Genomic DNA, 27,144 nt, shown 5'->3' with positions numbered 1-27,144 from the left:
AGGAAATTATCATTCAAAATTATGGTATACAATATCTGCCTTCAATTAATATGTAGAATATTGGAAGGATAAGTTAAAATTAAAAAAACCATCGATAAAGTTATTGTGATTTTAACTTCTGTGCAATATTGAAGAAGTTCATTTATAAATTAAATACTTAAAATACGTAACACAATGTTCAAAATTGTCATAGCTATTGCATCAGTTATGTATTGATATAATTTGGAAACAAAAATAATTTCTAATTCCGACAAAATGATAGTTCTAAACAATAAATAAATTTTTATATAATGAAAAATATGATCAATAAATTATAAAGTTTATAGCAGTCAACGGTTAAATGATTGTAACCACCGCTAGGGAACTTTTAAATTTTTATTTTACACATGTGCAAATATACATAGTTATAACGTAGATTATATTAGTATCGCATTGGACTATTGTGTGTGCGACGTAATCCCACGATAATCTTCAAGCGCTTTAAGTTATATCTCTGTCATGACAATGTTCAACTGTATCTATCTTTAAAAACAGAGTTTACGAATGATATGGCTGATACGAGTATGTAACTATAAAAGTGTATCATCCAAAATATTCAATCATCGTTTTTTTTAACTATAATCTACAATTACATTTGGTTTTCTATCGGGCAGTCGATTATATAATTATGTTTCTATATTTTGAAAGCAAATTGTAGATGGTGCTACTAGTTTTGAGTGACTACAAGGATGTGCGCGCGTGTGTAAAATATGCTATATAATTTTATACAGGGTGTCTCATTTGAAGTTTCACACGCAATGATCTCGCAAGTCATTGCTCGTTTCAATAAATGTTTTAAATCAAACTTACCCTGTCCGAGAGAGGGCTGGCCGGGGGGGGGGGGGGGGGGGGGGGGGGGCATCGTATGGTGATCATAAATCTTCTCTAGGCAGATGCACTTTCGAAATTTTAAGGTGACTTTTGCTTCTTTTTTACGGAACTATATGTTCCTATTTAGGTAAACTTGTAGCCCATTCCGAGACGACTTCACTGACCTATACACCTTTATCTTTCAAAGTCGTTCAAGGTCATTTAGTGCCATTCAAAGCTTACTTACGTTGTACATTCGGAAACTGGTCCTTACCGTAGTTATTCGTCGTTCGTGCCTACAAGCACGGAGTAGGGAAACATTCAAGAACGTAGCACTTTTATTTCGGGATAGAATAAGTCGGTTCATTGAGGAGGTCGTTCTTTCAGATATAGGAGATAAGGAATAATTTGTGGGTGTACAGCGAAGGTAAGCTTCGAAAGGTATTGAATGACCTTGAATGACCTTGAAAGACCAATGTATCATAGGTCAATGAATTCGTTTCGGTATGGACTACATGCTTACTTAAATAGGAACATAGAATTCAGTATAAAAAACAAAGGTTACGCTGAAATCGCCGAAGCACATCCACCTAGAAAGGATTTGTAACCACCATAAGATGTCCACCTCGAAACAGAGTAAGTTTTATTTGAAATCTTTTTTAAATAAATTACAGTTTGGGACATAATTGTATGTGAAACTTACAATGGGATACCCTATATAAATACTGAATAAGTGGGAAATATTTTACGTATTGATTCAACATTTAAAGATAATGAAAAAGTGTAGGTAGACATATGTTCTATTTTACCTTGGTTACAAGATAGAGCGAATTTTGTGTTCTTTCATGTCGTATGTGATTACCTTCACGGGAAATGCTCGAAATGATTATGCCATTTCAACACATGCTTGAAGTTGTCTTGTTACGGGTGTAACTACTCTTTCAATTCAATGTTTCCTGCTATTCTTCGAATTTGACGAAATTTCTGGAACAGATTAATTCATACCTACCAGCTGTGCTTGTTGAAGTATTATTATTTACAATACAAAACTTGTTATATTTCGTAAACAAGATGAAATAGGACATATGTGTATACATATAAATTTTTTTCGTTGCTTTAGGTGTTGAATCAGTACGTAAAATATTTCCAACTTATTCAAGAACATCCTGTATACATGGTAGTCATATAAATACATAATGATTACTTACACGTATTTTTTAATGTCGTAACTTTAATGTATTGAAACGTAATAATTATTATGAGTACAAATGAAATGGAAAAGAAAAAAGTTCATTAATAGGTATACGTATTTATTTATATTAATGTAGTACAGGTATATTGTAAATTAAATAACAAATATTTATCGATATATGATTATGAAAGTGATCCAAGTAGAAAATTTTATCATAATACTTAATACTATAATATTATAATATATTATATTTATTATTTAATTATAGCTACTTATTATTCTTTTCCTTCGTTGTATTTTACAATAATTACAACATTTTTCATTTGTCATATTTACATATTTTTATGAAAAATGTGAAAAAATTATCTAGTGTGATATTTTTATTTGCTATTTCTGTTATATTTACGATTATAACAGAAATAAAGTATATGTGTGCGTAGATATATATTACAACACCAGCGCGTGGAGTGGGAATATCACATTCAGAACTTTTGACTCAGAAGTAATCGTCCGACGTTGCTTCACTTGAAAACATAAAACTATACAGTTACGATCGTACAGTGTAGCACTTGAAGAATATCGGTTCTAATCGTTGCGCTTAATGTATGTCTTTTTCATTTAATATGATTTACACACAATTAATTTTAACGTCATTCATTCTCGTATTAGGTATATTTTTAAACATCGGAAACTCAGAGCACTCAGAGCTCCGATTGGAATTAGTGCAAGTAGTAAGTACACAATTGAATTAGTCAATTTAACTGTCAATCTGTTAACGCTTAAAATACTCAGATGCATTTTTGTAACACGTATCTTATAATTACAAGTAAAATTTGTATCAATTCATAATTTTTGCTTCAAATCTTAACAATTGAATATTTCTTCATGTCTTTCTTCTATTAATATGTTACAAGTTAAAAGCGTAAACATATTTAAAATGGAGATTCTACTAGTTTACGAACATTGTCAAAATTAAACAAATATTTAATTCCATTATTTATATATGTATCCCTTTCATCAAGTTTTTTAAATTTGACCAGTTATTCAGACATGGAGAACGAACTCCACGAGAAAAAGAACTGTGGCCGAAAGATTCTTACAACTTGTCAACTTATGAACCATGGGGCCTGGCACAGTTGACGAACGTAAGTATACAGTGTTAAAGAAGTACACATACAAAAAGATGTATGACTAATTATAGCTATATTTAGCAAGGAAAGATGAGGGAATATTGTATCGGAAAAATGTTAAGAGAACGTTATAATGAATTCTTGGGAAATATTTATCACCCCAGTGACGTCTATGCGGTTAGCACAGATATGGATCGAACAAAAGTGTCACTTCAATTGGTCTTGGCTGGACTTTATCATCCAATTCCCATACAATTATGGAATAAGGAATTACCATGGATACCTATACCGACGCATTATATGCCAGAGAAAGTGGATAATCTAATGAAACCAGATTTCTCTGTAATGTAGGTTGCATAAGTTTTATTTCACAACTCTATTTATTTATCTTTATTTTATTATATGTTTATAATAAAATCCGAGTAAAAGATAGAATAGCGGTACGAGCAGAAACTAAAACTGTAATAGTGAAGTGATATCTGTAAAGAAATTAATTAACTGCGATTTATACAAAGATTTTTCACGAACTATCTATCTGAATATTCGTTATTTCAAACAATAAGCGAAAATGTTGCCTGTGAGAGTTGAAAGATTTAAAAAAATACATAATGTGATATGAATAGATTTTTTTACAAGTGGAGACGTAGAAGAGATCTAGAGGACAATTTTGTTCCTTTAAATGGGATATCCAATTTTTTGTTAACACTAAGACCTAAGATACATTTGTTCTAAAACTTACTGTATCTGAGATACTTGACTCTGTTCATTCTATTACTTTACTTTTATTATAAAACATGTTCGAAGATGTGCTTAGTACTTCGAATGAAAAGAAATAGTAGATAGTAACTTATTGTTGGAATTCCGACATCTCTTAGTGCCATTAAGGCTCGCTGCAGACACGCGATTTCTTGCTGCCACAGCGATTGCCCGCAGCACGTTACAGTAACAATGATACTTACCAATTTTCAGTTGTGGAAAACAAGAAAAGGCATACGAACGCATCAATTTGGCGGCATGTTTGCGGCAAGTTGTAGCGGTAAATTCACGCAAAGCGGCGAAACAGGATCTGCGTTCTTTTAAAAATACGCAAACGTACCGCCAATGCCAAGTTGCCGCGTTCATATGTCTTTCCTTGTTGGAATTGTCCTTGTTGCTACAACGCGCTACGGCTGGCAAAAGCTCGGTGGCAAAAAACGTTTGTCTACAGTGGGCCTGAGTTTCTCACTTACGATTAGTGAACATAAGCAACATCAAATTTTCATTCCAACAACAAGTGGATATGTTTTTCATTTATAGGGAATATGAAAAAATTAAATTCAGTCACGAAATTCGCAAGCTAACGGATATTAAAATCGCACGTATTCTTAATGTGAAACATTGAAAGATTGTGTAAAAACGAAACTGGAAATTTCGCTGTTCGTAAGATTAAATAATCATTAAAAGTCTGTAATGAAAACAATGAAATTATTGTTCGCATTAGTTGACCCCGAGACATTAACATTCAAAGACATCGAAAAGTCAACAATGCTATTTCATCATATTCACTATCTGTTCATTTCATTCGAAGTATTGAGCATATCTTCGACAATTTTTTATAATGAAAGTAATGGGATGAACAGAGTCAAATATCTCAGATACGATAAATTTTAGAACGAATGTGCCTTAGTACTTTTATACTGATAATATAATTCGTTATTTTGTCGAAATAGTTATTTCGTTATTGTAGCTGTCATTTAAAAACATAAAATTGACTTATTGTTTTATTACTTAATAATAGAATATTGTTTTTTTCTACAGATATTCAGAAGCTCTAATGAAAATTAAAAATTCAGATGAAGTTCTCAAAAAAGTGTCTGTATATAACGATCTATTTAAGTTTCTTAGTGAAGAAACAGGTATAAATATAACTCAAACGAATCAAGTATATGAAATTTATAATGCGTTAGCAGCACAGGTATAATTTAATTACAAAGATTAAAGGTTTATTATGAGAACTAAACACGTACTTGCGATATTAAATTGTGTGACAGTTTTGTTACTCACGAAATGTTATAGAGAAGTGTACATTTTACATGATTGCAAGATATTTTTTCATTCTCTTCTTTTTTGAACACAGTAATAAAATTAATTGATTTTTTTATGTGACTAAATTGTTGCTCAATAAGCTATCCCTAGTGCGTAGAAGCTTTAACAAAATTTGTTAATTGAATCAATAATGAAAACAAATTTTGCAGGAAAACATGAATCTTACGTTACCTAAATGGTGCACCTGTGAAGTGTTTAAACAGCTTCAGGAAATTGTAAAGCTTGAGTATGAAATTCGTTCTTACACGCCACAATTAAAACGATTTAACGGCGGTATGCTTGTTAAAAGATTCATTGACAATATGAAACTTAACGAAGAGCGTGACAAGCAAAGGAAGATTTATTTGTACAGTGGACATGAAGTAAATATCGCAGGATTCGTAAGAGCGCACAATTTTATCGAGCCCGAATTACCAGCTTATGGATCTGCGATTATATTTGAAAAATTGGTTGACAAGGCTGGCCAAAAATATATTAGGGTAATTATTACAATAATAATATATTCCATTAATATGGTATTGATATGTTTACGATTTTAATGCTCTGACTCGGTAGTAAAACTTGCTTGTTAGGTTTTTTTCTGCATTCACTATTTCCAAGTTTCTGTTTTCTAGCAGTATCTTTCGTTGTATACGCATTCTGGTATGTGCATAATCAGTACAAAATATTTTGAGTTTTAGAACAAATGGTTTGCCAGTTTGGTTAATTATTCATATTCAAAAGTACATAATAATGTGGGATGCAGTAGTCACCTGGTTTCAAGGCGAATAGTCAATTCGGGTTATCTTTGTTACTGCCTCAACGTAAAATGGATTTAAATTGAGTAAAAAAGAATAAAGCTAAAAACAATTTATAAATTACGATAAACAGTTCGGCACTGCAGAAAATAAGTTTTAATCTAATAATGAGTAATCTTTAATTTTCTATCTACGATATGTTCCAATAACTATTCTTATTCTGCATTCGTTGAATTTATCTTAAATTACACTCGTATCAATGTCAGATCTTGAGGTTATTTTCAAAACAAAGTAAATGCCTACTTTTTTAAACCCTGAATTACTATTACTGTCACATCGCAAACGAATAAAAAATAGTATGACATGTTAGAATATGCACTTTTAGTAGGATAAAAAATTAGTATATCTTAAATATTCTGTAATATAAATTGTATCTACATTAATGTGTTTATTTATTATTAGATGCTTCTTTGGACTGGAACAACAGAAAAGTTGATACCATATAAATTCGCTAATACTGATGAGATCTGTCCAATTGACAAATATTTCGAAATAGTTAAAGATGTCATTCCATCAGAAGAAGAATGGAATAATATGTGGGCTAATATATCAAAAGAAGAACTTCAGACACTGTATGAAGAAATAATGAATAACAATTAAATTTTATTGAATACATTTATTATCCATATTTTATTCCTTTTATTTAGCATATTGTAAAGATAATAAGTAACCATGCTTCTAATAATAGTATAATAAAAGGTATAGAATATAGGTACATTGAGCTTTTAGGTTTTCGCGGGTAGGTTCACGAGGGTCATATAAAGATAACATAAAGGTAAAAATGTTCGCCTCATTAACGTAAAATTGTGATTCATACCAGCTACCTCAGGCTACATAAATGTGTCATATTTGCTATGTAAATTTTATGTATTCCCAGAGTAATACCACTAACGTTATTGTTACGTAATAAATAATTATATATAATTAATGTTTATAGGATATTTATTTGCATAAATAAAATATATTTGAATTATTTTTATTAAAGTATTATTTTTTATTATTTTGTATACAGATCTTTTTCATAGGTATGTCACATACTGTACATCTCTTAACCTACTTTCCTTTCGCTTCATATTTCGATTCCTGCTGTCGTCCTAGGCAGAACCATTACATGTCCATATCCAGCACTTTATCTTAAAAAAAATGTTTTATATGTATATTATTAGTACGAAACATTATTATAGAAGCCCAAAAAATTTAATGTGTAAATACCTTTTATTATTTTTACCAATCATATGTTTGATGTCAATTTTACTTTTATGAAAGTTCTGTTTTGATTGTTACTCTGTCGCAGTTTGAATCGCACATTACTGCATTTTATTAGAGAATGGATATTTAGAGTTCCACTTTCCACTACTCTCCAGTCATGCATCGTGCATACGAAAAGATTCGAACTTTAGAGTAATTAATACTGAGAGATTTTATGTGAGAAAGTGGAAGAAATGTATTTACATGTTTGTATTGTATACCTTTATATGTTTATGATTTTTCGTAAATGTTTTTAATAAATATGATAAATACAATAAATTTAATAAATTGTATATTTGATTCGAGGTTCGCTTTTCCACGAAATTCCCTAACGAAGAATCGCTCACTGAGGTTCTGAGGTAAATGCTGTGGGGTTCATCACAATTTTCTTACCAGAAGGCAAAGCCTTCCTCACTCCGTGTCCAAATCCTCCAGGAATAATATTCTTATTCTTTAGCAATGCAACCTCGGGTCGCTTTCTTTTTCCAAACACTTGGTTTTCTGCCAAACAGTCACATGACACCCAATAACTCGATGACCCAACGTAGCCATCAGCCATCGACCGTTAACGAGACTGTTTAATGTCACTCACCTTCTTTCATGGCCAGACACATGGCCACGCACAGCCCCTATCAAAAATCCCCTAAAGGCCGACCATCATTCGATCATCCTTTCCCAAATTCTTTCTAAAAATACGTTGTCGCTAACATACGTGTCTCAAAAGCTACAGAACTTGTAACTCCAATGTTACGTAGCATTTACATATTATACTACGGGGAAAGTTATAGAACATTGTACTCACTATGTTATGTAATGGTTATATTTTGTATATGTAACAAAAGTTACAGAACTTATGACTCCCGTGTTACGTAGTATTTATATATTGTACTGTGATGGGTTACGCAGCCGTTACGTAGTACTTAGGTTTATATGCTGAAGGGCGTCTATTATAAATGTGATTTTTCTGGTTTTTACGCATATTCATTATTTGCGAATCCATTGAAAATATTAATGTTTTATCGCGATCTTCTAATTAACGTGTTGTGGAGCACACAAATCAAATAGATTAATGTTTTTTCGCAGTTTCACAATTACCGAGATTTAGATCACCCGCATAAATTGGCCAACTACTTTTAATTTCAATACTATTTTCGAATTAGATGGTATAAAAATTTTTGGGGTGTTCTTTTATTATATTTGTTTGAAATTTCGGGTTTCATTTTTGTAGATTAATATTTTTTGAAAGTACTTTTGGAGAGTTTAATAATACCTTTTGGATGGCTTTTTGGGGGCTATTTAATATTTTTTGGGTACTTTTTTGGAGGTGATTAACTTATTTGGAGATTTTTTGTGAGGGCTCATTTTACGCGCACGATGATACTTAACAATGTGGCAATCGTTACAATCCATTACACACTGCATTAAAAGAATAAATCGCTATTAAAATTTTTTGACGTTTTGGTCGCAGAGTAGATATACTGCTAGCATCACGCGCTACTCAACTAGTTGTCGCGAGATGCTACCACGTCTCCTTATATGTATCGTCTATCCGATTGAGTCAGTAGTGTGTCATTTCACCCACTGTTTAAGCAAATGGCAATACTGATACAATATTGGGATACAATTCTTAATAAACATAATTCACACTCTAAAGCCTTAATCAAGGCTTATCTAAGGATTTACCTGTATGTACCTGAATGAGCAAATACATCTGTTCATATAAAGTATTATGTCTATTGTTTTGTATGTAAGTACATACATGCGGTGATTATTATAACTGGGACAGGCTATAACTCTATTTCAAGTGAAGTTAGAAAAAAATCCTAGAGGAAAATTGTGTACTGTTTAACACACTCTGTCATAATACAGTACTTTTTCTATAGATGCACCAGTGCAGTTGCAAAATGCAATTACACTATTTTTCTAAATGGAACTCTACGATTTTTTTCACATAAATTGATTCCTTGTGTTATTATGCGTATAAAAAATATGAGGGAAGGTCATTGAAAACTCAATACTTTTTAAGATATTTTACCTTAAAAATGTTTAATTATTCAAACGTTACACCGTTATATTATATCTACTCACTTTTTTATCCTTTCCATAATGTTTACCAATATATTATCTCATTGTTCAGTACTACTCATTGTTCATAATTCTCTCCTTTAACTTATCCACTGGAATCAAAGTTTGCGAATAAACTTTCTTCTTTAAAAACACTCATAAAAAATCGATGGCATTAACACGTTCATGACGGACTGGATGTACACGTTGTTACGAGCCGAGGACTAGATTGTCTGACGGAGGGTCAGGGTTTTTGGAATTTTGTTATTGCTTCGTGGACGAACCAACGAATAACTTTACACTCGTTGGGAGCCATGGGACGTGGACGAACCAGTGCGCAATGGCCAACACTGGGAGCCATTTGTAGGTTAGGAAAAGGACCTTCGCAAGGATTGCGAAGATGTCAGTATAGCCTCGTAACTTTTAAATTTATAATATATCTCGAGCGGCAAAGATATAATATTATGGGATTGTTACGCGTTCGCTTCTTATTGGATTTAGGAAAGGTTTTGATTGAACTAAGTCCAATTTAACAAACCTTATAAAAGCATGTATTATTACAAGTTTAAATTTGACTCAAAGGAATACAAGTGTCGCGGAACTAAGTCCTCTCTCTCTAGATTACGTACAGAGGTATGCGGGGGACGCGTCCTTAAAACTGCGTTGCAGTGACTTTACGTACTGTACTCTAAGATTCTGCTCGAAGGAGAATTAATGCTCGATCTTGATTCCAGTCTAAGCCGCGTATTAAACTCGAACTGGATTAGAAATGAGCCCGCTAGATCGAATTTCTTGGCCTTTTTATACTAAAAAATCTATGGGAAAAAATGGTGCGGACTCGGCTGCATCGCAGAGTTTCCGAGAAAAGTTCAATGATATTAGTTTCAGAGAATTCTATTAATTAGGTGCAACGGAAATGCCTATCGGCCCTTGCATGGTGACTTCCAGGCAAAGTCAAAGGTCAACGGAAGGAGCTTTGAATCGAGCCTTTTCATAGTTACTTTACGTAACTCGTCTGGACTCGTAACAACGTCGAGAGAACGACTGGGACCTCAGAAAAGTATTGACTCGGTTGATCTCACAGCGGGAAACCAAAGTTTGAGCCTTTGGTCGGAGAGGATCAGTCGCCTATGCATGTTGTTAATATTTACAGTAGTCGGTATTTGTTCCCCAGTCAACGAGTCTATGCAATAGTAGGGACGTTTCAGGTGCAAATAACTACAGATGATCGCTGGAGGACCTAAAGACAATACTGCCGCAAAAACATTAAAGTTATGAATTTTGCAGCTGCTTGAAGTAGCTGTGGAAAGTCTTTCCTTAAAGATTCATAGCTCCCGAACTAATAAACGAATGAATCTCAGTTTGTACTTGTTTACAGGGAAGATATTGAAACAAAGTAAATCAAATGAAGTAAATAAAAAGTAAATAAAAGTTATTTAATTAAAAAATAATTGCTTTTAACTATTTTTTTTCATTTTTGGCAATTGTTTTAAATAAGTGCGGTTTTTTGTAACAAGTACGTATTTAAAAATCTGAAAAAATTAAAATATAGCCCTATTTGTCTTCTTTACGGACAGTTTTTCAAAATTATGGAGATTTTACATTTAACTATGGAAATTCGTTGGAATATACGGATGTAGTGTGTCGTTGGTAGGTAGCATGGCTGGCACAGACTTAGGTCGAAGGACCACCGCATCAATTAGTTCCGCCGCTTAAAGCGTAAGTACACGGTTGGACAAAACACTACTGGAAATTTTACCTACGTATTAAGGTCAAGCAGGCTAGGTGGCCAAAGTGTAGACTGTGGGTGTCAAACTATGTGTTTGGGGTTCTTAAAAAATAAAATTTATTTATAATTTTTAACTCCAGTGGATGAATTAAAGGAAAGAGAAACTTAAATCTTATTTAAGAAAACCATTAATGTGCTATCCCCACCCCGTTTTACCACCACTTCTTTCTACCATAACTGTGTATGTAAAAAATGCTAAGAATGAAATCATAAGTCATAGGAAATAAAATTTATAGTATGAGATACTTAGTAATATATTCTGTATAAATATTAATAAATTTGTAACAAATTTCATGTTTAAGTTTTTAATTTATACTAAAATTTGGTTTTATTTCAATTTATAGTCAATTACATATTTCAATTTATAGTCAATCAACATATAATTATTAACGAAATACCGCGTTATATATTTTTATTTTAAAAGCTGTATCTTTGTTTTATTTTTTATCTTCATTCGAATCGCCACACAGTGATGTCAGATCTTCCGGTAGCATAGATGTTACGATATTTTTGAAAGTATCTAACAGACACATTTTTTCGTCACATCCAGGTATTTTAAGTACTTGAATATTGTTATCGTTTTTATATAATATCTGTTAATACAGAAATATGTTGAAATAGAAGTTCGGAAAATTGTTATAAAAATAGTTACGTATTAAAATCTATTTACGAAGTAATATAAATATCTACTTAAGTAAGTATCTATTTAAAAATTTATTAACATAAAGTCATTATATTCGCGGTATAACGTTTTTAAAGAACACAAAGATGTCTAAAAGACATTCGGTAAAATGCTTAAAATGTGCAAAAGACGACTTTAAGATGCCTGAAGTTATAACTTAGTACGTCTCCAAGATGCCTTAAAAAACATCCAGGAGACGTCTCAAAGACGTCCATAAGACGTTCAGACCTAAATGGACGTAAACTGGACATCTTTAAGACTTCGTGTGCTATCTGGGTTTGTACAAGTAAAACAATTCACATGCTAATTCTTTGGCACGTGTAATATGTAAGTAACAAAATTACAATGATAACAAACTGAACGTGTGACATAATGTGTACCTATTTTGCAATATGTAAGTAGCGAATTAATTACTTGTTACCTGTATAAAATGCTGATTATTTTCTTCATGTAATTCAAAAATGAGAGTACTACTGTAGGAAGGAATTTTATAGTCAAAATTGTCCAATGCTACGAGTATATAAGCAATAGTTAATTCATGAGCAGCATACATAAATGCTTTCTGCATATTTTTCTTATGCAAGTAGTTATCGACGTGTTTCAACCATTCACGCATCCATATTCCTATTAAGTACAATAATTAAATATTATATTAAACAGCTACATTATTTACAAAATTTGTTTAGATAAATGAATAAAATGTTGTAGTATAAAAATAATAGTACCTATGATATTAATACATGTAATAAATAATTCAATAAAGGATAAGAAATTGAATCTTACCACCTAGTAATTGTTTTAATTTTGTAGTGCGAGTTCGTATAATAATATCGTACACAGCAAGTTCATCTAACTTTCCATTTGGGAAAACTGATTTTGTCCATGCAGGTAATTTCAAGCCAATATCTTTCTAAAACATTAATGCTAAAATACTGTATGCTAATAAAAAAAAGAGCTGAAAAATCTTGTGAACACTAATTTAGTACATTTCGTAAAGATACTATATTGTATGTGAAATTGGTTGCAGAGATCTTACTACTACTTTGCAAAATAAAAGTAATAACAAAATATTAGTAGTATTATTCACCTGAGCATATAGAACTTGACGTAAACTGAACGTCTTGCGCTGTGTGATATTACCCCCTGTATGTTGAGACAAATACTCATATATGTCTCTGTTTTCTTTTTCGAATTTTATCACTTCCTCATCCGATTTCTCCACCTCAGCCCTCCATTTTTGAGTATTCTTACAAAACATACCATTGTAAAGATAATTATTAGGAGGTGACCATATAGGTATAGGTTGCCAATTCAAATTAGGATTCCATCTAAATCAGAATCCAATATTCTTATTTTTGTCAGTGAATATGTTTATGATTTTGAAATTTATTTTATTAATAAATTTGCATCTGATTTTACTTTTGTTGTCCGTATGGGGGATACATTCCAGCAGCTACGAGTTCTCCAGTCATAATTACTCTCTCCATTTGGTCAGCGTAAAACCAGATACTTTCCGATGAATAAAATGGTCCCAAAAATTGATTGTATCTTTCGCGAAAATATTCTCCGAGTTTATATGCTGACATTTTACCAGTCTGTATAAAGAAAATATTTTTAGTAATTTACTTAATATTGTTGAAACCTAATTTGCACGGGATATCCAGCGATCAGTATAACATCTATTGATAATGAAATAATGATAGAGAGAAAGTTTATAAATTTTAAAATACAGCTTGTCATTGAATAAATGTTGTTTTTTTTATTGTAATTCTATGTTTTTGTGTTGATGTCTTTGTTAATAAGCAGAGAACTAGTGCAACAATATTTTATAATGTAATTTTTGAGCGGTTTGACATAAAAAAATATGTGAACCAAGATTGTATGTATAATGAAAAATGTTATTCTTTTGTATTAATTAATTCACATAATTACTTCTACTTTTTTTCTATATTATCCCTGAAAATAGATAATATCATGCAATTCCCCATCTGTGGACATATAAAAATTAGTTTAAACTGTTTCGAAATCACATTATCGAATACTATCGTATTCACTTTGTTCTTATTAAAAAATATTACGATATAAACATTTAGCATTCTATTTTAAACAATGAATTTCCTCCTAAAAGGACATTTTCTTACTATGAATCTTTTTAAAAAATGACTTTAATTGTTCAACATTGATACTTAAACATTTACTATGTTTAAGAACAATAAAGCTGTTAATTTGAGTCAAAAAATAAGTAACTGATTTGATTGAAATCGAAGAGTATCATTTATAAGCATTTCTTCTTCGTTTTGATGAAGCGTATAAATATTTATATTTCATTTTTGAATATCGTATTTTTAAATTTTGTTGCAAATAATTTAAAAATGTTTGAATGAATTTTCATAAATATTAGATTAAGGTTACATAAATATTAACATACATTTGTTAAACCTCCTAGTCCTTCTGGTTCGTACGTCATATTAATGTAAGGATCGTTAGGGTAATATGTTGTCGCTTCCGTAGGATTTCTGTTTCCATGTCTGAACACTGTTTGTATAAGCCTCAGTTCTGTAAGGCACGGTTGAAGATACAACAAGCAAATGACAGCTGCTAAAATCCAAGTAATATTCATATTCCTGTAAATAATAAGAGCGCGATTGATGATTTTATAATTTTCATGTAAATTGTTTTCTATATTTGCTTAATTGAAAGTTTAATTCGCATAAAACAGTGAATGAGACAAATTTTATTAATTTTCTGTCTAAATAGTAGATACGTCCTACATAAAAGCAAGGAATACATATACAAAACAAATAAGGTAACTATCATATGAAAAATATTTCCTTACTTACATTTGTTCGTATTTTCTCATTCAAGGTTTGACTTATTATGTACTATCAAGATTAATTAAAAAAATTGTTTCTGCATATACGTAGTAGATAGAAATGTTGAACGAACTGCCGACTTGTTTAACACAAAAGTAGGGATAGTGGTTCTATTTATACAGAATTTTATTATTAAAATAAGTTGAAAATATCATGTTTTTTCACAATTACTTTCAGTTTTGTTTAATATAGATTACAATCAATTTCATGTCTACTAAAATATAATTCCAAAGATCTGAGAAGTACGTTGAAGTAAGAACTCTTCTTCCTTATATCGGCAAAGTCGTCATTTAAGGATAAAAGTTCTCTTCACCCCGCCGGATTTCTTAGATACTTAAACTGAATACATACTGAGTATCTTTGAATTGATGGTAAATACAACTCGAAAGTTCATTCTATTAGATTGTTGCATAAACCTTTTTCGTTTTCTTACTGAATCGAGCATGCATCCTAACTTACAGGACAATCTAATACATGAAAAAGTAAGTTGAAGATGTAGAATTATATTTTTTTACACGAAATTGTATTTTTGAATAAACTGATTTCACTGAAAAGTGATAACATAGATACAAAAAATACGATAGGATAATATGTATATTAATAAACGGTTCACCTAATAAATGTGTATATCAGTGCCCAGACGTTTTGAAGACGTCTATTTTACGTTCATTTTATGCCTGAACGTCTTACGACATACACGTCTTGAAAACATCCAAGAGCGTACATCTTAAAGACTTGCAAACTTTACGTCTATAAAACGTCTTAAAGACACACTACATGGACGTTCTAAAGACTTACGCTTTTGAACGTCTTATATACGTAATTTGGACGTCCTTAAAACGTTTTACAAGACGTCTTTTGAACATTTTTAGGACTTTACTGGATGTTTTTAAGACGCTTTTAAAATGTCTCTGTGCTATTTGGGTGATTTCTATTAATGTTCCGATACTAGCATAATTTTAATATTTAAGCTCCATATTTTGAATAACAATATTTTGTATAAACTATATTATAAATATCAGAAATAAATAAAAATATTTATTACATACACTTAAATTTTAGACTAATAAACAAGAAAGGCAGACTTTTAATGTGAGATAAATATTCAAATATTTTGACATTTTGAGACTTAGTTAAATATCACATTCGTTCAGTAAAACGTTTTAAACGTTCTGACATGTTAAAAATTATATTTCGTAAATGATCAACACTGATTGTCGTTCTCCCCTCAGAGTTGTTTTTGTGTTTCAGTCAATGTTTGTTGTTGTTTCTCACGAGTTCAACGGACCAATTCATTCTGTAATCGTATCTTTGTAAAAAAATCGTTATTTTAGTATTATAATGGAACTTTGTAAAGTAGCTGCATACTTGTCTGACATCAAAAAGTGTTACTATTTATGTGACATTAAAAAATTTTATTCCAATGATTAAATAATTTTACATGAGTTATTTTTAACATCTGTGTAGTCTATGTTACATATATCATATTAAGTTGCAATATATTTTTATTACTCCTTGTATTGTCTTTTAAAGTATAGAACTTTGAATTCAAAATTACGCTAGTATCCAAATATTAATCACTATACATGTATAATTACATTATGAGTACTACAATGGTTACAGTTATAGTTACTGTTTATTAACGTAGATAAATCAATGCAGATTAGAATACATTATATAAACATTTATATTTAATAAAATTATATACTTTTAATTAAATACTAATAAAAATATAAAAAACAAGAGGAAACTAACGTAAAATTACCTGTAGATAATCGCGGCTCAAAAGTAAAAACTACTATGAGCTTTGTACTGCTTCATGTTGACTGCTATATATATTTGAAACGAGATATGTTGTCATACTATATAATTTAATTTGATGTGACTGGCGCGTTGGAAGTGTAAGATAAGAGTAACAAATTGACAGTTGTGATGTTTACACAGAAACATTTACTTATATTTTTTAAGCCTATCTGTCTTAAAAATTTTTTGCCAATGGGAACTTTACTTAACAATAAAAAAAGGATTTTTTTAATAGACATATACTAACAGTTTCTTTCTTCATGATGAAATATGAAATTTATAAAACTGATCTCCTGATGATAATATTAGGAAAAAAATTATACTTTAAATGTTAAATAATTTGCTTGAATATTATCTTAACAAAAGGCCTAATACCCTTTTTTAAATATATTTGAACATCACATCAACTGCACCGTGTGATCATCAGCTACGACTGTTTCAATATTTTTGTATGCATTCTGACCAAGGTTGCTCAACAAGTACACAAGAAAAAAAGACTCAAAAGTACGAAAACCACTAAAGTAGGCTAACAAAGTTTTACCTCTTTTCAAACTACAAGACATATCTAAAAAGTGTTGAAGGTATTGAAAGGGTTATTATACAGTGTAAGAAAGTCAGTTTCAATGACTTTGGCTTTGACATGTACAGAGTGTATCAGAAAATGTAAAATATTTTTGGAAGGACGATTCTAGACACTAACACAATGAAGAAAATTCATGTACATATATACCTGGAAACATTAAGTTTTTTATTTATAATATACCTACTATTTTATATTAAAGGAGACCAGGGACAAATGTAAGTGTTTTATTAAAAAATAATATTGCAATGTGAGATAGCACAGAGACATCTTAAAAACGTCTTAAAAACATCCAGTAAAGTCCTAAAAATGTCCAAAAGACGTCTCTCAGACGTCCGATGTTACAAATCAGTATGTTTTTAGGATGTCTTAAGAAACATTTATAAGACGTTTTAAGGACGTCCAAATTACGTATATAAGACGTTCAGACAAGAATTAGACGTTTTTAAAAGGTCCAAAAGCGTAAGTCTTTAGGACGTCCATGTAGTGTGTCTTTAAGACCTTTTATAGGGGTAAATTTTGTAAGTCTTTAAGATGTACGATCTTGGATGTTTTTAAGACGTCTAAATTATGCCGTAAGACATTCAGGCATAAAATGAACATAAAATAGACATCTTCAAGACGTCTTGTGCTATCTGGGATGTGGGTTAAAAGTAAACTTAAGATCTAATTGAATTAAGTATCCTTTGGTTCTGGTTTTATAAAATCCTTTGACCTTTTTATATTGTATTTAATAGATTTTGAACTTATAAGCGGGTATAACAGTTATTATGATTATAAGTTAGGTTAATATGTAGAACATGTTTATGAGAAATATCGCTAGTAGGAATAAAAGTAACAAATTGTTACTTTTGTCCCCATTTTAATCTTTAGCTTTCTTCTATATTCTTTGCTTTGTCAGATATGTTATTTTAATAAGCTATTTTAAGGAAAGAACTTGTTAAGTCACATTTCTTAAATTTTATAAACGAGCGATTTTGAAGTTTAAAGCAGAACAGTGCAAAATAATAAAAACGAATCATGCAACCAGTGTAAACACCGTTTTTCAATACAGTTATTAGAAATTATTTAATAACTTTGAGTTTCTCGTCGACTTATCAAATTATTCTCCTATTTTATATGAGCTTGTCAAGTTACTTCCTTGTATACCTATTATGAAAATAATTGTTCATATCTTGAATCTTGTCAACATTTGCAGCTTCTCAACTTCAACATACAATGAAAGCATTCCCTTTTGACTACACTAAGACGTAAAAAAAAGTAGAAAATCGTCAAAAATGGATTTATTAAGACCTTAAACGTGATCTTCAATTACGGGATTAATGTTTACAGAATGTTCAACATTCGTAAAAGAAAAACAAATCGAAGGCTGGCATTTTAAAAATCTATACATAAATGTAACCTACTTTACAAAGATGTCCCTATGATAAAGTCTGTACATCGTATTCTCCATGAAAAAGAAGCTGTATAATAGTTTTTAAGGTAGATAGTACTCGCCAAATGTTGCATAAAAATCCTAATAAATGTGAGTCGAAAAATTAATATTTTTAGAGTTGTAAACAATTCTTTGTTTCCCTTTAAGTGACTTGCTCGATTAAAGAGCTGCCCTGTCGTATAAAAACCACGGAGTAGATATCTGCCTTTCCACTCTATACATATGTATGTATGTATCATCACACAGAATTATCAATCTTATCTAAAACCATTTGTAAACTCAGAAAAAAGAAATAATAAAGTAATCTATTGTTTCCTTGCAGTATAGTAACTCTTAAAACAAATTACTTGTTTAAAAGGAAATAAAAAATTGTTTTTACCTTAAAAAATATTAATTTTTTGATCCATGTTTATTAGGACTTTTATGCTACATTTGGCAAGTATTATCTACTTTAAAAATCATGATTCCTTTTTTATTTTCATCCTTTATATTATTTGGTAAATAATTGAAATAAATATTTGTGGTTATATACAAATTAGTCGCGTTGAATGAATAATACAACCAGTTGTAAAGGGACACTGATAAGTCTGGTACAATGTTATCCGGAAACAAGTAATGTAAACAATTGCAAAACGTAAGTCATTTTTACGTGCAGAGCTTTCAAACAAATCTATAAGCGCAATTTACAAGTCAAATTATATTAAAGTACCAAAAAAGGAAGACATTTCATTACAAATTCTAAATTTGATAATTTCAGACTATTCTACAAGTTTATATTAAGTTATCGTACAATTTACTATCAACTAGTATCAACTAGTATTTATTATACAAGAATGTAGAAAGTTGGAGCAGTTGGAGAAGAAAATAATGTGTCACAGCGCAAGGTGACCGACGAATTGTTTGTGAAACGAGATGAGACCGAATGATCGCATCACGGAACATTATTGAATCATGAACTTTAAATGTGTCGACAAAGACAATAAATGATCACTGTAAGAAGCTTTAAGGCTAAGCGCAACCTTTACATTAATAAGAAAAACATGTAAAAATATTCAGCTTTTATTAAAAAATACGTAAATATGCTAATGTTATTTTAGAAAAAAATGATATGCAGTGATGAAAACAAATTTGAATTGCGATAACTAAAAAAAGGTATTGACACTAGAGAAGATTGAATAAACCGTTCAAGAAATCAAATTTGATAATGGATCACTGATAATTTGAGGATATTGTTTGTATGCAGAACGGAATTGGTATCTCAGTAGAGTACGAATATCAATCTAATAAAATATAGAACTATTAAACAAACAAAAAAATATAAAAATGCTATATATTGTTACATATGAAAATAACGAGGCGGAGGGCACAGAAATTGATCAAAATAAATTTGTAGACAAGATTATGAATTCAGAAAAATATAGATATTAATAAAATGTTACATACGAAGAATATTTTCCGTTACTCTCCCAAATATTCAAGTCTCTGCTTATTAAAAGAAAACGCTTTAGCACTTTTGTTTTTCGTTATCTTAATAACAGCGCGACTCCGAGCAGCTCGGTAGCGACCGCGACGCTGTACTAACCGTGAGATATTTCCTTATATTATGGAAATTTCTAACAAATCCCCACTCATTTTTCAGCCTATACAAACCCCGAGATACTAGCCCTAACGAATTCAGAACAGTACCTTCACGTTGACTGTCAAGTTCATCAGAATTGGTTGCTCTTCAGTGAGATCGGGCTAAAGTTTTCTTTTTAGTCTATCATTTAATTTCATAGAATCCGTGAGTTAACATAAATTGTATCTGGCAATTTCTACACCCACTTTGTAAGTTCCCGGATCACCAATGCGTTAACACCGTGCATTAAAATCATATACTTTACGCGACAACACTACACTATACACCTGTACGTAAAGACTGATTTTAGAACATCCTAAACTATTCATTGCAATTTGACTAGATTACTTTCAAACCTGTAATTACTATAAGCGATCCCATTCGAAGTTGACAGATCCCCCACGATACAGCTTAGCCGCTAAAGTTGTATCATTTAATAATTAACAAGTTACGAGGTTTACTAACATTTCCTGCGGCTCTGTGATTCTACATCAGATTCGTCTGCATACCCTTCCTTCCAAAGAAAATTGTACCCAACCTAGTAGCTCCACGATTTATTCAAGTTCGTCCACGAAAGTTAACCTATCCAGCAGCTATTTGATTTTTCATCAAATTCGTCTGTTTCGTACAGCTACCTGTAACACCAGGTTCGTCTGTAGATTATCCAACCTCCTTGCAGCACTCTGATTTTACATCAGGTTCGTCTGTTTGAACTTGCCAACCTCCGTAACAGCATCTCAATTGATTTTGAGTTCGTCTGTGTAACAAATCCTAGTGACTCCCTGATCTCGCATCAGGTGAATTCACGCAACTCACAGTCTTGCGGCTTACTGTTCACAGATCAATTTCGTCCGTAAGCACATCTATCCTCAGAGTCACCCTGATTTTACATCAGGTTTGTCCTCGTCTACAATAACCCCAACGGCTCATTGAGCTCGCATCAGTTTCATCCCTTGTACCACCTAACACTTCAACCACTATATTCTTTCTTGCACTGTTCGCGTCCCGTCTCATAATAAGATTAAAAATGGAAAGAGGAAGCAGTATTAAAGAAGTATCTTTACACACGATGAAGTCAGTGATCTAAAATATGCGGTTCCGAAAACTAGACTATCTTTTAAAAATTCACAGATAAAGTTATTTAAAAGACTCTCTTAAAATTGAAACTTGATTCTAATCGGAAATTTATAATATTAATTCTAAGTAGTAATTATTCTATTACTACGAGTTTTGTAAAATGTTCACAAACTGTAAATACAAAACTGTAAATATTTAGTTCAGTCATTTACTAAGTAATCTATACAGCATATGAATATATAATACACTAAATTTACATACCTATACATACAACAAAAGTAATATTCTGATTACATTTCATTACAACCATTCCTACTATGTATGTAACTGCTCACTTACTTTTGTCCGTTGTTATGTTATAATCGAATACATTTTAGAATATCATCTCATCATATAGTCTTTAGCGTCATTTAAAGGTATCTCAAGTATTTTCCATAATTCTGAAAATTGTTGATTTTACAGCTGTTCAAAGTACAATCATAAATTTTCTAATATACATAGTTAAGACACTTACCTCAATTGCAACTTGAACTAGTAAGGTCATGAAAATGAGCTTTTGAGTATTTACAGTGAAGACATAAGAGTACTAAATAAGAACTATTTTAGTTGAAGAAAAATTTCCCTTAGACATTTTTTTTTTAAATCGTTTAAAATAGATGCGATTTTTTAGTAACGGAGACGAAGTGAAATTTAAAAAAAATGAAAATAATACTATTGGTCTTCTTTATAAACAAATTTTCATAAATCCTGGAAAGCTGACACTGCGTTACATCGCGTCGCATTAAAGTGCACCGCCTACGTCTCAATTGTGCGATATTAGCGGTTACACAAGTATACCTGCCATTAACGCATAACATCTATTTAGAGAATATGCGACCGCTGCCACGTATAATATAGTTACAGTAAAACCTCGACTATCAGAACTACTACGCGATTCAATCCTGAAACATCTTTTTGGTAGCTAACTTTACTTTCTTCAGCAAACTGCTATTACTTCATTGTTTAAGTTTTAATAAATGTTCTACAGTACTCTTATTCCTGCTACGTTCAATATGTGTAACCTTAAATTACAGAAATCTTGAATACCTATTCGAAACGTTTTTAATTGAGGTTCTACTGTAACGAATATTTAAAACTCACTCCGTGTTTCTGGTACTCATCATTGAAAAGATGAAGTTTCTAGCGTTTAATGGAAACTACGAAAAGATAGTGAGTATTCTTCTATTGGGATAGGATAGGGTATGATGGAAAGTTGGATTAGAAAATAAATATTTTATCACATTGATGGGTTGATGTCTAATCAAAGACGTGTTAAATTAAAACGTTTCAACGATCCATTAATTGCATGCATTTTTGTCATGTACAGTTGCAAAAAAGTGTTACTTTGTATAAATACCAAAATCTTGCAAGGGATGATCCCCAACCCGGAAATTCAAAAATGATGAAACTTTGGGGATATGTAGAACGTATGCAGCGTATATAATTCGCAGGATTTTTCCTGCGGACATTCACCCTATGGGGGTAAAATCAACCCCTGAAAGTTCGACCATTTTTCGATTTTATTTTATAACTCGCAATTTATAGAAGATAGAAAAAAATGTTTAAGACGAAAGTTATTTATTTTATTAGAACTGTAGACTGGTAGAATATTTCTCAATTGTTTAAATAATTAGGAAAATATTATAAACAAAAATGGTAATAATTTGTTTTAAAATTCATTCTTTCACGGAAAATGTTAGTTGGTAGTTCAAGTGATTATCTAACAGCGTAATCTATTTTATAAATACAAATACAACTTTTGTTGTGCACACTGTATTCCTCGATACAATCAAGGAACATTTTGATACCTTTGTATAATAAGCTACAAGTATGTAGTGATTCATCAATAACATGGATCGTTAAAAAGTACGCAACAGCAAAAATAGCGAAAAATAAAATAATTTATATACTTACACTCTTAATTTCATATTAGGCACATATGTCAGTTGGAAACACAATACATATATACAGGGTGTTTCTGAACAGCACGGGATAAATTGAAGGGGTGACTCTAGAGACCAAAATAAGACAAAAATCAAGAATAACTATTTCGTTGTTACTCGAACAGCAATACCGTAAGAACGTAAGGGAGAGGAAAGATCACTCACCATTGAATAGTTGATCGGAAATTTTGCAACATTCGAAAATTAAAATTGATGAATATCATTGAATAACAATAATCTTGTCTATTCGTTGCAATCCATAGGCTAACTCACAACACTTACTATGAGATAGAAAGAGTTAATATATCCATCTTTATGTAAACTGCTGTTCACTTCACACATCCACACATCACGATCCTCTCATTTGCGAATATTGAATCATACGAGGGTATCATTGAATAACACTAATCCTGCCTACTCTTTATAATCCAGAGGGCAAGTTAAAATACGCCCTATGAAATTTCGAAGTAGAAAAGGTTAATGTGTCCACCCTCCGATTAATCTTCTGGTTCAAATTCACACACGAAAAAACTGCACACACTACTAGAAGTCTTGGCGTAGAATTTGGAAGAAAACCGTACAAGTAGGCGGGTTTTAACTCAGGAGTACCAACGAGCGGGGGGAGGGGGGGGGGGGGGGGGGGGGGGGCAACGTTACATAGGGGAGGGGTAGGATCGTCCCGTCGGTAATAATGGAGCCTACTTTTTCAGACTGAATTTTTGACAATTCTGGAACCTACTTTTTTAGTCACAGACGCTCGTAATTCAGACCCAACCGTTGAGTGCCAGCTGTCGATAAATCTGCCTTCTTTCAGTTTTTTCTTCAGATCCAACTGTCGGTAAAACAGTTTGGACCTGCATTGATTTTTATCGGCGGATCCTCGGCAGCACACGCTATGGCGCCTGGAAGTTCAGAAGCGTGGATGGGGACGACAGCCGGTTAACGAAATGAGAAATTAGATTTAACAATTTCATTTATTACATAATTGAGCTCAATTTATAAAATAGTACAAAATATGTTAATCGCAGAGGAGACGTAAGTACGAATAATGATATGTGTAGTCTGAAAAAAGAGACAAATGTTAAAAATGATGAAAAGTAGTTATGTGTTAGTGAGAAAAAAATATAATAAAAAACTTACTCTTAATATCTATAAATCACACGTATTGCACGGCGTTGGTTTAGGGATGCTATGGTAGAATTAATTTCAACAGGCGGCTCAGGGTCACTCAGCCCCTCACGCGTCTTTCTGGTGGGACAGAGGAGTGAGCTCACGGATATTCCCCATGCGCGGCAAGTGCGTCCGCGCGCACGGAGAACTGCGGCGGTGAGGGAACCCACCAGAAACTCCAGAAAGGTGCGTGAGGGGCTGACTGACCCTGAGCCGCCTGTTGAAATTAATTCTACCATAGTCGGGAGGATTGAAGGTTGTTCCGTTTGGCGAAACAGTCGTTTGTTTCATTGCTGTCAGATGTGGAAATCCAAGTCGTATTTCAGACTTCCATTTCGTCATCTTTGCTTCAAAATTCGAGGAACACTCTGCGTTCGAAGTTTTCTTTTGTTCTTCTTTTTGCATCAGTCACTCACGAACAGTCAAGATCCATTCGAAATCAGCCACTCAATACGAAGTTGTCGAGTGGTACGACGATATTAGTGGTGTCAACGATACTTTATATCGCGACTCGAACTAGGATGAAGAATTCTTCAATGCGCTCGTTACAGGCCGCGGCCGAGTTCACGAAAAAAATTACTTTTCTACATCTTAGACATAGGTTGTGTATTTTGGTCGCACTATTGTGTATAATCATATGGTTGAAGGCACCGATATAGCTCAGTTGTACAACCTCACTTAGTTTGGTATAGTAGTCATTCATACATGCGAATATTATCTCGTCTGTGGTAAAACACGTTAACCACTGTAGGGCATCAAACATTTCCGGATAATACAATGGACAAACTCCGTCCATGGAACTATAAAATTCACGCAACACGTGTCGACAGTCTAACAACCAATTATTATGCACAGGCATCTAAAGAAAATAATTTTTTATGTTTTACTAGAATGAAGGAACTGATTCACGAATATTTCCTTTTATATCTACTTACATTTCCTTCTATTTTCTTCAGCAGCAACGATATGGACGACACACACACTTTTTTTACCCATTCGACACCTCTGAGTCAAATGATGGTGCTCTCGTGAGTAACCTATGCCTTGCAGGGTGCGAAGTCGTCGATGAAGAGGGGTATTGCTTTAAGGCATATGCATGCGTTGAATGATATGGAGGGAGATATCACGATTAAACTATAACCAAATCAAGACGTATCGATGAACGTGAATCCAATCTCGAAGAGTAGCACACACGCTGTATCATCGAGCCTACCTTAACATTGTTGGAAGAATTTCAAGAACGCGATAGCGGTTGGGCATTGCCTAGGATACTTAACTTCATGGTGAACATAAACAAGTATAATTTTATGCGCGTATGTTGTCATTTCAAGCTACTAAAAGCTAATAAGACTAAAGACACTCAAGCTAATAAGACTAAAGAGAGCAGTGATTAGCGTAAAATCCACGGATAATGCCTGTTTTGCATTGGCAGCGATTACAGGTCTACAGAGTGTTAAAAAAAACTATTCAATATTTATATAGTATATAGGATACACTATACTGAGTAAAACAACTTTAGTAAACATAGGTCGAAAAATCAACCGTTTCTGAGACATAAAAATTTTTGTTTGCTAGTATCATGATTGACTTACTTGTGTAACGACCCACGGTCTTCCCTCTCACTCTATCCATTTCTATCTCACTCTATTTATTACTATTTCTCTCTATCTATTACCATCTCTCTCTATATTTGTATCCTTCTAACACCTTATTATTATATTACCGCGTATTCTATTATCTTAATACTAATTAATATTTTTGTACCTTATTTTTGTATTATATATTATACATTCCAATTATATTTTAACATAAACACAACGTATATCGTCCGATTTCATTCACGATTAGAATAAGACCGTCATTAGAAAATAAAACACTACGCATGCGCGAACTCTGACTAGCGAGTATATAAGAAGCTGCGAAAGCAGCAGGAGACACACTTCCTCCTGGCATCAGGTTCCGAACAGACGAAGATCTTGGAAGCAGCTAATATACTTGTCCAGTGAGATCGAGACCGCTCCTTTAGAGATAGCGACCGTGTTCCATAGATCAAGGGTATTCGATGCTCCTTTACATGTTCAGTCTGGAGTAACTTTATGACAGGTGCACTACGACGATTCCTGTGAAGTGTAGTACTTTTCTCCAGGGTAGCGACTGATGTAGAAAAGATAACGAAGGGCTTACGGATGCTTAGGCAATTAATGCAAAGATTATATGTTTCATAGAACCTTGAGATCGCTCTGAGGTTTTAGCCACCTATAACTTTGGCAGTGACTAGGGCATACGAGACAGGATCTATTGCAGACACACACACACGAAACACTTCACCTTGTATAGAGGATCCTCTACCGCGAATAATATAAATAATCACATAACCTAACTCTCGTTCAACGACGTATATATCGTATTTGCATAACCCTTGCGTTATCGAGATAATTGATAGTTAATTATAATCACGTTCAATATAACCTCACATATATATAATCACACATAATATAACCTCATATTATCTTATGATTTTATTTAACCAGGTTAGAATAGTTATCAATGTTGTATTAACATTAGGATTAGAATAAGTTTTTATTGAATAAATTATTGTTAAGAGAGATATAAGCCTTGGATTTCAACTCCTTAACCGCACGCCACACGAACACCCACCTTTTCGTTCATTGGAAAGCCGCTCTTCCATGAACAACGTAGCATCGTTTTAGAGACGTTACACTTGCTTCCATCGCATGCGATGTTTACTTTAGTGTTTAAAAACCGCGGT

General features: G+C 32.2%; 2 protein-coding genes across 10 annotated transcripts; one reads left to right on the top strand and one right to left on the bottom strand.

Moving 5' to 3' along the window:
- The first annotated feature begins 423 nt into the window (after positions 1-423).
- LOC143178864 (venom acid phosphatase Acph-1) lies at positions 424-7,028 on the top strand. 6 transcript variants are annotated; one of them, XM_076378203.1, is made up of 8 exons: positions 456-561; positions 2,482-2,644; positions 2,711-2,772; positions 3,082-3,186; positions 3,253-3,518; positions 4,969-5,125; positions 5,406-5,735; positions 6,456-7,028. In XM_076378203.1, the coding sequence occupies exons 5-8, from the start codon at positions 3,262-3,264 to the stop codon at positions 6,651-6,653; spliced, it is 942 nt and encodes a 313-aa protein (XP_076234318.1). In that variant the 5' UTR covers positions 456-561; positions 2,482-2,644; positions 2,711-2,772; positions 3,082-3,186; positions 3,253-3,261; the 3' UTR covers positions 6,654-7,028. The 6 variants fall into 6 exon arrangements, with proteins under 6 accessions (XP_076234152.1, XP_076234318.1, XP_076234069.1 ...); XM_076377954.1 differs by lacking the exons at positions 456-561; positions 2,482-2,644 and adding exons at positions 1,005-1,276; positions 1,336-1,485; XM_076378120.1 differs by lacking the exon at positions 456-561 and adding an exon at positions 1,007-1,485.
- A 4,446-nt stretch (positions 7,029-11,474) lies between these two features.
- Positions 11,475-23,520, bottom strand: LOC143179182 (venom acid phosphatase Acph-1). 4 transcript variants are annotated; one of them, XM_076378390.1, is made up of 9 exons: positions 23,370-23,520; positions 23,176-23,272; positions 21,484-21,662; positions 14,265-14,460; positions 13,256-13,431; positions 12,924-13,164; positions 12,620-12,746; positions 12,258-12,460; positions 11,475-11,747 (listed from the first exon to the last, which is right to left on the bottom strand). In XM_076378390.1, the coding sequence occupies exons 3-9, from the start codon at positions 21,489-21,491 to the stop codon at positions 11,592-11,594; spliced, it is 1,107 nt and encodes a 368-aa protein (XP_076234505.1). In that variant the 5' UTR covers positions 21,492-21,662; positions 23,176-23,272; positions 23,370-23,520; the 3' UTR covers positions 11,475-11,591. The 4 variants fall into 4 exon arrangements, with proteins under 4 accessions (XP_076234505.1, XP_076234439.1, XP_076234586.1 ...); XM_076378324.1 differs by lacking the exon at positions 21,484-21,662; XM_076378471.1 differs by lacking the exons at positions 21,484-21,662; positions 23,176-23,272; positions 23,370-23,520 and adding an exon at positions 20,611-20,745.
- Positions 23,521-27,144: the final 3,624 nt, after the last annotated feature.

Source organism: Calliopsis andreniformis, chromosome 1, assembly GCF_051401765.1.
Source record: "Calliopsis andreniformis isolate RMS-2024a chromosome 1, iyCalAndr_principal, whole genome shotgun sequence".
Taxonomy (NCBI): domain Eukaryota; kingdom Metazoa; phylum Arthropoda; class Insecta; order Hymenoptera; family Andrenidae; genus Calliopsis; species Calliopsis andreniformis.
This window is presented reverse-complemented; position numbering and strand designations above follow the sequence as displayed.